The sequence below is a fragment of the Lethenteron reissneri genome, chromosome 47, assembly GCF_015708825.2.
Source record: "Lethenteron reissneri isolate LAM-NWPU_2019-01 chromosome 47, ASM1570882v1, whole genome shotgun sequence".
Lineage (NCBI taxonomy): Eukaryota > Metazoa > Chordata > Hyperoartia > Petromyzontiformes > Petromyzontidae > Lethenteron > Lethenteron reissneri.
Genome location: NC_083825.1, coordinates 4,281,749 through 4,293,327, shown reverse-complemented (window position 1 = coordinate 4,293,327; position 11,579 = coordinate 4,281,749). Strand labels below are relative to the sequence as shown.

The window sequence follows — 11,579 nt, the reverse complement described above, 5'->3', positions numbered from 1 at the left end:
CATTATCGACGAGCATGTTGAGTTTGTGCTGCTGAAGGGAGTGGCGTTTTTTGCCCGGTTGTTAAAATACTCGAGTACCCGATTAGCGAGGCCAAGACGGCGACGGACAAATTTCGATTCACGTGCCGATTTTGAAATGGTGCGGGGAGACCCGCGTCTGTCTGACCCCCCCCTACCCCACGCGCCGTAGCTTCACCCCCCCCCCCCCCCCGCCTTCGATGAGTGAGGCCAAGACGCGGTGATGGGATGTGGGGATTAAACACATCGCCACTGGTCAGACCCAGCCGGCGCTCGCGGCGACGCCGTCGGGGAAGAACGAGCGGCAGGCGCGCGAGTTCTCGGCGTGCAGCGGCAGCCCCGCGGCCGGAGCGACGCGGGACCCCGTCCAGCGGCGCGACGCCTCCTCGGGTCCCTCCTCGTCGTCCGACGCCGCCCACGAAGACGCCACCACCTCCGTCCTGCGGAGGAAGGGGGGGGGGGGGGCGGCAGCAGCCGGCGATTGAGCGGCACGCAAAGGGGACGGGAAATACAACGGTGGCGGTGGCTGTGGTGGTGGCTATGGTGGTGGTGGTGGTGGCGGTGGCGGTGGAGGCGGTGGTGGCTGTGGCGGTGGTGGCGGTCGCGGTGACGGTGGTGGCGGTGGTGGCTGTGGCCGTGGCGGCGGTGACGGTGGTGGTGGCGGTGGTGTCTGTGGCGGTGGTGGCGGTGGTGTCTGTGGCGGTGGTGGTAGCAGTGGTGGCGGCCGTGGTGGCGGTGGTGGTGGCGGTGTCTGTGGCGGTGGTGGCGGCCGTGGTGGCGGTGGTGGCTGTGGCCGTGGTGGCTGTGGCGGTGGTGGCGGTGGCGGTGACGGTGGTGGCGGTGGTAGCGGTGGTGGTTGTGGCCGTGGTGGCGGTGACGGTGGTGGTGGCGGTGGTGTCTGTGGCGGTGGTGGCGGTGGTAGCGGTGGTGGCGGCCATGGTGGCGGCTGTGGTGGCGGTGGCAGCGATGGTGGCGGTGGCGGTGGCGGCGGTGGTAGCGGTGGTGGCTGTGGCCGTGGTGGCGGTGACGGCGGTGGTGTCTGTGGCTGTGGTGGCGGTGGTAGCGGTGGTGGCGGCCGTAGTGGTGGTGGCGGTGGCGGTGGCTGTGGCGGCGGTTGACGATGGGGCGTTCCTCCCACCTGGTGGGCGTCTCCCCGCGCTGCACCTCCATGCAGAAGACGCTGGGAGAGTCGGAGAAGTAGACTCCGGTGAGGAAGTCGAACCGGGACACCGCGTCCCAGGAGACTCGCAGCTCCCGTCTCACTGCCCCCACGTCCACCACCGCCCCAGCAGTCACCACGACCGCTCCCCTGCGCTCGCCGCACCGCACGAACACAATGTCAACAAGCAACGACCGCCGCCGCAACGTTCGCGAGCCAAGCGGAGACGGGGGGAGATTGAAGGCCCGCTCAGATGCGGCCACGGACCCGCTTGCTGTACTGCCACCAGCTGGTCACCTCGCAGGGGTGAAACCATGAAACGATTCACCACCGCGCCCCGTGACAACCCCCCAGGCCTCTCCCCCGGATTAAGTAAATTGTCGTAATTGACGATCGCGATTTCATTCAAGAATCAAAGTCACTTTTTAAAGATCGTTCAAAAAAGGCAAGGTAGCTCCTCGAGTGGTGCTGCAGGCAGTGCCGGATTAAGCTAGTGTCGGGCCTGTAGCAAATGTTATAAAGGGGCCCTATATAAAATAAAAACACGTAAATATTAAAACACAAATGTTTTACTTGCATAGTAAAGTAATTGTATTTTTTCATTTGCTATACAGCCAGACAATACGACAAATCTCTACCCTTAAACACCCAGTCGCTCGTAAAAGTTGAAGGCAGTCTAGTACTACAACAATAGAGCAAGTGCAGAATCACTGAACCGGAATTGATAGCTTGAAAGCATGCAGCGCGGGGCCCTTGAAAGTGCGGGGCCCGTAGCTACATATGTAGCTACTTGTGCTTCGAGGATAATCCCGCACTGACTGAATGGGCTGCTGACGTGAATCTATCGCAAACAACACCAATTCCTCACTCGTGGCCAACTCCCAGCCCAGCAGGATTGCGACTTTCATGAATCTCTGCGTGATCTACCAAACCCTTGCCTCCAAAGCACTGAAAACCCAGCTGGGTGACCTCGGGTATGGACTGTAAGTGTGTTGGTCGATGCGGAATTGTGAAGCCGGTGAACGTAGACGTGGGACCGTATAAGTTCAGTCCAACGATGAATTTGGCTTGCACTGCCCTCCGCTGCCCACCACATAACACCGCAAGCCCTACGGCAACCCGTTTGCACGGGGGGGGGGGGGGGGGTCACGCATTCGAGCGCTATCCAGGCTCAAAGACCCTGCTTAGCTTGCCGTGTTTTCGCTGGTGGGATTGGGTGCAACCTGGGATGTTTGGTATTTATATATTTATATAAGTTAAACTTATTTCGCACCGTACGTAGTCAACCGTGCTAATCGAAGGTACGAGGGAAGGACAACAAACTAAACACAAAACGCAGTTCTAAAGAAACGAGTGTTTAATCTAGATTTAAAAGTGCACAACTCCAGTGGCTTCCTAATATATCGGAAGGAAGAACGTTCCAGACGGCCGCAGAAGCGCATCTGAAAGCGCCGCGCGATGAGCCAAAAGCCGCTGCGAAAACGACCGGAGTTCGCGTGACGGGTTCACGCTCCTTGACGAGATCAGCGAGCTGATGTGGTTCATTTGTGGCGAGGACTTTCTGTGCGATGAGTGCGACTTTGTAACCGAAAGCCACCGCAGCTCGGCGAGCACCGGACGGACCAGTAGCCGTCACGACACGTGCCAGAGAATTTTGTGAAGGAGAGCGCCGGCGTTTCTTCGGGGGAGGGGGGGGGGAGGTTTGAGAGCCCCGCTTCTCACCGGCTGTTGATGCGCGTGTGCGACTGGGCACTCCACAGGCTGACCTCCATCACCCCCATGATGTCCAGCCCCATGGCCGCTTCGATCTCCACCACGGTAGGGAGACCGGACTGCAGCCTCAAGATCTGTGCGTGCGCGCGACGGACGGACAGAACGGAGTGGCACTTGTCCGCGTGTGCTGAAGCAGTACCCGCTTGGCACGTTTGTTCACGTGACAACGGTCGCGTTGGCTGGAGGGAGGGTGTACGACACATTTTACTGACACGATCGAACCCATAGATCCATTGCGAAGCAGGGCCTCACCTGCGTGTGTCTCTGCAGCAGGGCGAGTGCACGCGCCACGCTCGTGGGCTCGCTGCCCGAGGCCCACATCTTGGTGAGGAGGTCGGCGTAGCCGCGGAAGAACGTGACGGGGCGCAGCGACACTGCCCAGCAGCGCGGCCGCCATGCGAGCCGTCACGTCCGTCGTCTCTTCCTCTTCCTCCTGCTGCTGCTGCTGCTGCTGCTCGTGATCACGGTCAACCTTCTTGTCCATCTCCTCGTCCGTGCCCACGTCGCTGCGTCTGTCTGCGTCGTCCTCCGCTGGCACGTCTCCGCCGACGAACGAGTCGAAGCCTTCGGCCTCCAGGGAAACCTGCGAGGGCCAAGGCGGAGATTGGCAGCGTCATCACAGTTGTAATGGGTTCGATCCAGAGGTCGCAACCGGGTACCCGATACCTGTACCCTACCCGATATCCGGCTACCCGTACCCGGCCGGGTACGGGTACAGGTACCCGTTTGCGACCCTGGTGCGGCCGGGTACAGGTACGGGTAGACCGTGAGTCACTGGTGAGTAACTGTTTGTCACTCATTTCCCAACGTCTTGTCTCTTCTCACAATTCAAGTTCCTAGAATCAACCCACCCGCGCCTGCAACATGGCTTCATCCCAGAGGTCACAATCAGGTACCCGATACCCGTACCCTACCTGTACCCGGCCCGGTACGGGTAGGGTACGGGTACGGCCGGGTACGGGTACGGGTACGGCCGGGTACGGGTACGGGTACCCGTTTGCGACCCTGGTGCGGCCGGGTACGGGTACGGGTATGGAATCAAACCCCGTTTGCGACCTCTGGTTCGATCCCGACCCTGCCGCCTGTATATTTGGAGTTTGCATGTTGTTCTCCTTGGTCGGGTGAATTTTTCTCCGTTCCCTCCGCTTTTTTCCTCCACATTCAGAATCAACATCACGCTATAAATGTCCACGTGATGAGCGACTTCCGTTGAACCATCATTTTGTGATAGCCAGGTCGCTTCTGGAAAATAGAACTACGCAGCTCAGCGGGGACTTACCTGGTAAAATAGAAAAAAATTGTTGAGTTTGATAGTTTGGTTTAGGTCGTAGCGCTGGGCGGAGGAGGCTGACACTCACCTGCAGCGCTGGCAGCTGCTGCCCAGCGCCACTTCGCACCAGCACCTCCAGGTCGCTCCGCCTCAGCATGCCCGTGTCGGAGAACAGCAGGTCCAGGTCAAAGATCACCGTCGATCCTCGCCCTCCTGGGGGGTGCAGGGAGGCGAGAGAACGAGGGGTAAATGAACGCTAATGACAACGTGTTTTTCTTTTCCTTACAGTTTCCTCCCCAAGGAATGTGTCGCACGATCTCGCGAGCTGGGCGAGCTCCCCAGCGTGATTAGACCGTGGATGCATTCATTTGACAAGGGGAAGCCTCACTGGCTCTCAAGACAAATTTCCATCAGCCTCTCCGATGTTAGCCTACAGATCCCGTCCGTCGGAGCCGGAACCTACAAGGTGAACCCACGGCGTTGTTTGTCGATGACACAATGCAGATATCAATCGGCATCGTTCAGCTAATGTGCTTTGCATCTACACACGCGGACACGCACACCCCTTTTGCCAATCCACTGCTGGATGAAGGCCTCCCCACACCAGGCGGGTCGGGCGGGGGGAGGGGGTTAATCCGATCGGCCTTCTCCACGCTGGCCGATGCGAAATGGCGAAGCCGGCGAGCGTAGACGTGGGAGCGTATAAGTTCAGGACAACGATGGATCGTGCTTGCACTGCCCTCCACTGCCCACCACGTGACACCGTGAGCCCTACGCCAACCCGCATGCGCGTGGTGGTCACACATTCAAGCGCTATCCAGGCTCAAAATCTGGCTTAACTTTCCATGGTTTCGCCGATGGGATCGGGTGCTTTGGTACGTATGTGTGTTGAACTTCTTTCGCACCGTACGTAGCCGAGCATGTTAGCTGGAGGTTGCGGGGAAATGACAACAAATTAAATACAAAAAGCAGTTTTAAAGAAACGAGTTTCCAATCGAGATTTTAAAAGTGCATAGCTCCAGTGGCTTCCTAATATCGGTAGGAAGAGCGTTCCAGACGGCCACAAGAGCGCACCTGAAAGCGCCACGCAATGCAGTGGCCACCGTCTTTGTTCGATGGCTAACACAATTGGTCACGGATGATGGGTCATGTACACCCAACCAGAGAAGTAAGTTAAGTAAGGTCAGTTGTGTATATACCGTAGCGCCATTCACACAAGGCCTCACAACGCTTTTACAACACGATCCCCATTTTCTTTTTTTAAACCCTAAGCATTAAAACGAAGAAGGAAGACAACCCTACACGGACGGATAGGGAAGAGAAAGTGAATGTGTTTTCAGACGAGTCGATGGTGTTTGGTTGTGGTGGTGGTGGTGGTCGTGGTGGTGGTAAACAATCTATGAAGGCTTTACGGGGGATCTCTGTTGTTTTGGTCGTGGTGGTCGTGGTGGTGGTCGTGGTGGGGGTGATGGTGGTGGTCGAGGTGGTGGTCGTGGTGGTGGTCGTGGTGGGGGTGATGGTGGTGGTGGTGGTCATGGTAGTCGTCGTGGGGGTGATGGTGGTGGTCGTGGTGGTGGTCGTGGTGGGGGTGGTGGTCGTGGTGGTGGTGGTGGTGGCGGTGGTGGTGGTGGTGGCGGTGGTGGTGATGAGTGTGGTGGTCGTGGTGGTGGTGGTAGTCGTGGTGGTGGTGGGGGTGGTGGTCGTGGTGATGAGGGTGGTGGTCGTGGTGGTCGTGTTGGGGGTGATGGTGGTGGTCGTGGTGGTGGTGGTGGTCGTGGGGGTGGTGGTGGTGGTCGTGGTGGTGGTCGTGGTGGTGGTCGTGGTGGTGGTGGTCGTGGGGGTGGTGGTGGTGGTCGTGGTGGTGAGGGTGGTGGTCGTGGTGGTGGTGGTGGTGGTCGTGGTGGTGGTGGAGGTGGTGGTGGTGGTGAGGGTGGTGGTCGTGGTGGTGGTGGAGGTGGTGGTGGTGGTGAGGGTGGTGGTCGTGGTGGTGGTGGAGGTGGTGGTGAGGGTGGTGGTCGTGGTGGTGGTCGTGGTGGTCGTGGTGGTGGTGGTGGTGGGGGTGGTAGTGCATGGTGGTGAGGGTGGTGGTCGTGGTGGTGGTGGTCGTGCATGGTGGTGGTGGTGGTCGTGGTGGTGGTGGTGGTGAGGGTGATGGTCGTGGTGGTCGTGGTGGTGGTGGTGGTGGTGGTCGTGGTGGTGGTGGTGGTGGTGGTCGTGGTGGTGGTGGTGAGGGTGATGGTGGTGGTGGTGGTGGTGGTCGTGGTGGTAGTGCATGGTGGTGGTGGTGGTGGTGGGGACGCACGTGAGACGTATCCGGAGCGGGACGAGGACAGTCCAGCAGTAGAGAATCTGTCGTAGTTGTTGACGAGCGGGTCGCGCAGGACCTCCCGGATGGCTGCACTGCAACGTCACCGTGCGGCGTCATCATCTTCATCACCGTCAACCCAATCATTATCAACTGCATCATAACCATCAGAAGCTGCATGGTCATCATCATCACTGTCGTCATGACTATTATCACCAAAAACAAAGATCCCCCGTATAGCCTGTAATAGACTGTTGGGGCAAGTGCTGTTAGCGAGCACGTATGAAGGCCAGCACGGCACACGAGGGGGTTGGTGGCTAGCACCACGCCCGGCCGCCTTTGTCTCACCAGTGGCGATGTTTTTACACACCACAGCAGGTACTCATTTGAGACTGCGTCGACCTCGCAGCGGCCCAGTTCCGGTTCCGATAATCGTCAGTGGTGTCGGTGGCCGTGAGCGGGAATCAAACTCGAATCGCCTAATTCTAGATTTTAAGCTACCGTCACAGCCACGACTGTGTGACGGTTCCACCTGAAGACGGAAGCTTGTGTTGCCTCCGAAACGTCGTGATTTTTATTTTATTTTACTTTTATTAATTTTAATGTTTTACCTACGTGACTTTACCGAAAAAACCTAAGAATATCGAATCGCCTTGTTCGTAGTGCAGCGCAGGCGCTAACCGCTGCGCCACCGCTCCCCTTACTGAGATCACCACCACTGCCATGTCTGCACGTGTCCCCCTCTGGCTGCCCGGGCAAGCACGCCCAGAGTCTGATTAAGTGAGAGTGAATAAGAGTGAGTGAGAGTGAATGATAATGAGTGTGTGAGAGTGAATGAGAATGAGTGAATGTGAATGAGATTGAGTGAGCGGGTGCGAGAGTGAGTGAGCGAATGTGAGCGTTAGTGGGCGAGCGGGTGCGAGGGTGAGTGAGTGAATGAGTGATTGAGAGCGAGAGTGAGTGAGTGAATGAAAGCGAGAGTGAGTGAGCGGGTGCGAGTGTGAGTGAGTAAATGAGAGGGAGAGTGAGTGAGTAAATGAGAGCGAGAGTGGGTGAGCGGGTGCGACGGTGAGTGAGTGAATGAGTGATTGAGAGCGAGAGTGAGTGAGTGAGTGAGTGAATGAGAGAGTGAGTGAGTGAATGAAAGCGAGAGTGAGTGATCGGGTGCAAGAGTGAGTGAGTGAATGAGAGCTAGAGTGGGTGAGCGGGTGTGAGAGCGAGTGAGCGAATGAGAGCGATAGTGGGTAAGCGTGTGTGAGAGTGAGTCAGTGAGTGAGTGAGTGAGTGAATGAGAGCGAGAGTGGTTGAGTGGGTGCGAGGGCGAGTGAGTGAATGCGAGCGAGCGTGGATCCCTTGACCGGTACCTGGAGGGGTGCCGCGTGGCGAGCATGGCGCGTGTGCGGCGCAACAGGAGCCGTCCGGTCTCGGCGTGGACTCTGCTGCTTCTCCTGCTGCTGCCGCTGCTGCTGCCGCTGGTGCCCACCGACAGCAGCAGGTTGCGCACCTCCTGCGGCGACGGCTCCGCGCTCAGCAGCAGCTCTGCCAAAGTGGAGCGCGCCACTCCGTCGTGGCCGCCCCGGCGGCCCCCCGCCACGGGGCCGTGGTGGAACAGTCGGTTCAGTCGCCGCTTTGTCTGTGTACACACGGCCAGGGAGGGAAGGGGGGCGGGGGTGCAAGAGAAGGATGCAGGAGGCGAGTGAGTCGGTGGCTCGGTGAGCCGGTGAACGAGTGATTGAGTGAGCTAGCGAGTAAGCGAGTGAACGAGTAGGCGGGTCAGTGGGCAAAAGAATGAGTGATTGAGTAAGCTAGCTAGAAAGTAAGTGAGTGAACGACTAAATGGGCGAGTGAGTCGGTGGGTCGGTGAGCTGGTGAACGAGTGATTGAGCTATCTAGAGAGTAAGCGAGTGAATGAGTAGTTGGGCGAGTGAGTCGGTGGGTCAGTGGGCCGGTGAACGAATGATTGAGTAAGCTAGCTAGAGAGTAAGCGAGCGCATGAGTAGATGGGCGAGTGAGTCGGTGGGTCAGTGGGCCAGGGAATGAGTGATTGAGCGAGCTAGAGAGTAAGTGAGTGAATGAGTAGGTACCCGAGTGAGTCGGTGGGTCAGGGACCCAGCGAACAAGCAATTGAGCGAGCTATCCATCGAGCAAATGAGCGAGCGAGCGAGCAGAGAGCGGCGGTTGCCTGTGGCGTGAAGCTGCCGGGCGGGAACTTGCGCAGGGCGTCGAGCGCCGCCGTGGCCATGCGCCGCTCCGGGCTCTCGGCGGTGCTCAGCAGCGGCTCCAGGGCCTCGGGCAACGCCGCGTTGCCCAGCGCCAGCGCCGCCGCCACGCGCCGCTCCTGTCTCCCTGCCGGCGCGTCCCTCCGGCGATCCCGAGCCCTGCAGCGTCGAGATCAGAAGCGCCAGCGTCTCCCTCGCCGCCTGCCGGGGCAACGACGAATCGAGGCGGGGGGGTGCCGGGGGATAAACAACAGCAGCGCAGGGTAAATGGCCAGGACGAGTCGGGGTTAAAGGTCAGTTTAGAGTGGAGAGTTTTGAAGAGGCTATACAGGGCTGCTCCTGAAGCAGTCGGATGGATATCAAATCTCAAAAAATCTATTTGTAATCTGTTGCAATCCCCAAAGAAAATGCCACACGGAACAAGGAGAAGAAGCAGATCTCTAAGTATATTCTTAGGTTTTTTCGGTAAAGTCACGTAGGTAAAAAATTTAAATTACTAAAATAAAAATTAAATAAAAATCACGACGTTTCGGAGGCAACTCAAGCTTCCGTCTTCAGGTCGGAACCGTCACAGCACGACTGCTGTATCAAGTCCCTTGACTTTACCGAAAAAACCTAAGAATATGAATCCTTGCAGTCACGAAAGCTTCAAATCTAGAAGAGATCTCTAAGTATACATGAACACTGATCATCATCAGCCATGATCAATCTACCGTTGGATGAAGGCCTCCCTCCACCCCCCCCCCCGCCCAGTGGACCGATGGCCCCGGCTGCGCTCACCGCTTGCTGGCAGTGACCGGCACGGCACAGCTTCCCCAGGCCGGCGCCCAGCACCACGAGCAGAGCGTCCAGAGTCTCGGCCGCCACCGTCTCGTCCTTGGCCAGCCCCTAGCCGGCGGTGAGAGCCCGGCGAGAACGGCGATTCTCATCACGGCTTACGCACCACTCGCAACAACAACAACAACGACGATGACGACAACAACAACAATTGTTGTTGTTGTTACTCGTACCGCAACGCTGTCAGCAGACGGCTAGTGCATCCAGATACTTCGACTAAACTAAACCACGTGTTTTTTTTATTTTACCAGCTAAGGACCCCCTGGGCTATATGGCTTTTTTTTTCATAAGCAACCTGGCTCATCACCATGTGGGAATGTCTAGCAGCAGCCAAATACTGTGGAGGCGACAAGTCACGTGACACCCACTTGGGTCGCCGAAGCCTTGTGGTGAGTCTCGAGGTTTCTCTATGAGAGTCAATGGGCTTCTGTATTTGTCTATGGGTCTCTATGTGAGTCAATGGGTCGCTGTGTGAGTCTACGGGTCTCTACGCGAGTAGTCTACGGATCTCTATGCACGTAGTCTACGGGTCTCTACGCGAGTAGTCTACGGGTCTCTACGTGAGTATTCTACGGGTCTCTACGCGAGTAGTCTACGGGTCTCTACGCGAGTAGTCTATGGGTCTCTATGCGAGTAGTCTATGGGTCTCTACGCGAGTAGTCTACGAGTCTCTAAGCGCGTAGTCTACGGGTCTCTATGCGAGTAGTCTATGGGTCTCTACGCGAGTAGTCTACGGGTCTCTACGCGAGTAGTCTACGGGTCTCTACGCGAGTAGTCTACGGGTCTCTACGCGAGTAGTCTACGGGTCTCTATGCGAGTAGTCTATGGGTCTCTACGCGAGTAGTCTACGGGTCTCTACGCGAGTAGTCTATGGGTCTCTACGCGAGTAGTCTATGAGTCTTTATGCACGTAGTCTATGGATCTCTACGCGAGTAGTCTACGGGTCTCTACGCGAGTAGTCTATGGGTCTCTACGCGAGTAGTCTATGAGTCTCTATGCACGTAGTCTATGGGTCTCTACGCGACTAGTCTACGAGTCTCTAAGCGCGTAGTCTACGGGTCTCTATGCGAGTAGTCTATGAGTCTCTATGCACGTAGTCTATGGGTCTCTACGCGAGTAGTCTATGGGTCTCTACGCGAGTAGTCTATGGGTCTCTATGCGAGTAGTCTATGGGTCTCTACGCGAGTAGTCTACGAGTCTCTAAGCGCGTAGTCTACGGGTCTCTATGCGAGTAGTCTATGGGTCTCTACGCGAGTAGTCTACGGGTCTCTACGCGAGTAGTCTACGGGTCTCTACGCGAGTAGTCTACGGGTCTCTACGCGAGTAGTCTACGGGTCTCTATGCGAGTAGTCTATGGGTCTCTACGCGAGTAGTCTACGGGTATCTACGCGAGTAGTCTATGGGTCTCTACGCGAGTAGTCTATGAGTCTTTATGCACGTAGTCTATGGATCTCTACGCGAGTAGTCTACGGGTCTCTACGCGAGTAGTCTATGGGTCTCTACGCGAGTAGTCTATGAGTCTCTATGCACGTAGTCTATGGGTCTCTACGCGACTAGTCTACGAGTCTCTAAGCGCGTAGTCTACGGGTCTCTATGCGAGTAGTCTATGAGTCTCTATGCACGTAGTCTATGGGTCTCTACGCGAGTAGTCTATGGGTCTCTACGCGAGTAGTCTATGGGTCTCTATGCACGTAGTCTATGGGTCTCTATGCACGAAGTCTACGGGTCTCTACGCGAGTAGTCCGAGTAGTCTACGGTACCAGGAGGCGCTGCAGAGCGAGCGGCGAGGGGCTGGGGGCGAGTGCCCAGCAGTAGAGCGCTCGCTCCGACAGCTCCCGCGGGCGCTCCTCATCCCCGCCCAGGTCCAAGTAGTCGAGCGTTGCCTCCAGCGCCGCCGGCGTCCCCGACGACACCACGGCGTCCAGCAGCTGTGGCCTGGGGGGGGCGGTGGTGGGGGAGGGGGGGGTGAGTTGGGGGGAGAGAGAGCGGAGAGAGAGA

At 57.5% G+C, this 11,579-nt stretch overlaps 1 protein-coding gene across 1 annotated transcript in view; it reads right to left on the bottom strand.

The window, feature by feature from the left end:
* Positions 1-214: 214 nt before the first annotated feature.
* Positions 215-11,579, bottom strand: part of LOC133354341 (microsomal triglyceride transfer protein large subunit-like) — a 36,208-nt gene continuing 24,843 nt past the window's right edge. Inside the window, 12 exon segments of the mRNA XM_061571104.1 lie at positions 215-458; positions 1,157-1,327; positions 2,900-3,024; positions 3,203-3,325; positions 3,327-3,533; positions 4,309-4,433; positions 6,523-6,620; positions 7,890-8,158; positions 8,708-8,863; positions 8,865-8,945; positions 9,525-9,632; positions 11,342-11,516. Coding sequence (XP_061427088.1) covers positions 275-458; positions 1,157-1,327; positions 2,900-3,024; positions 3,203-3,325; positions 3,327-3,533; positions 4,309-4,433; positions 6,523-6,620; positions 7,890-8,158; positions 8,708-8,863; positions 8,865-8,945; positions 9,525-9,632; positions 11,342-11,516 — 1,822 coding nt within the window. The 3' untranslated portion in view covers positions 215-274.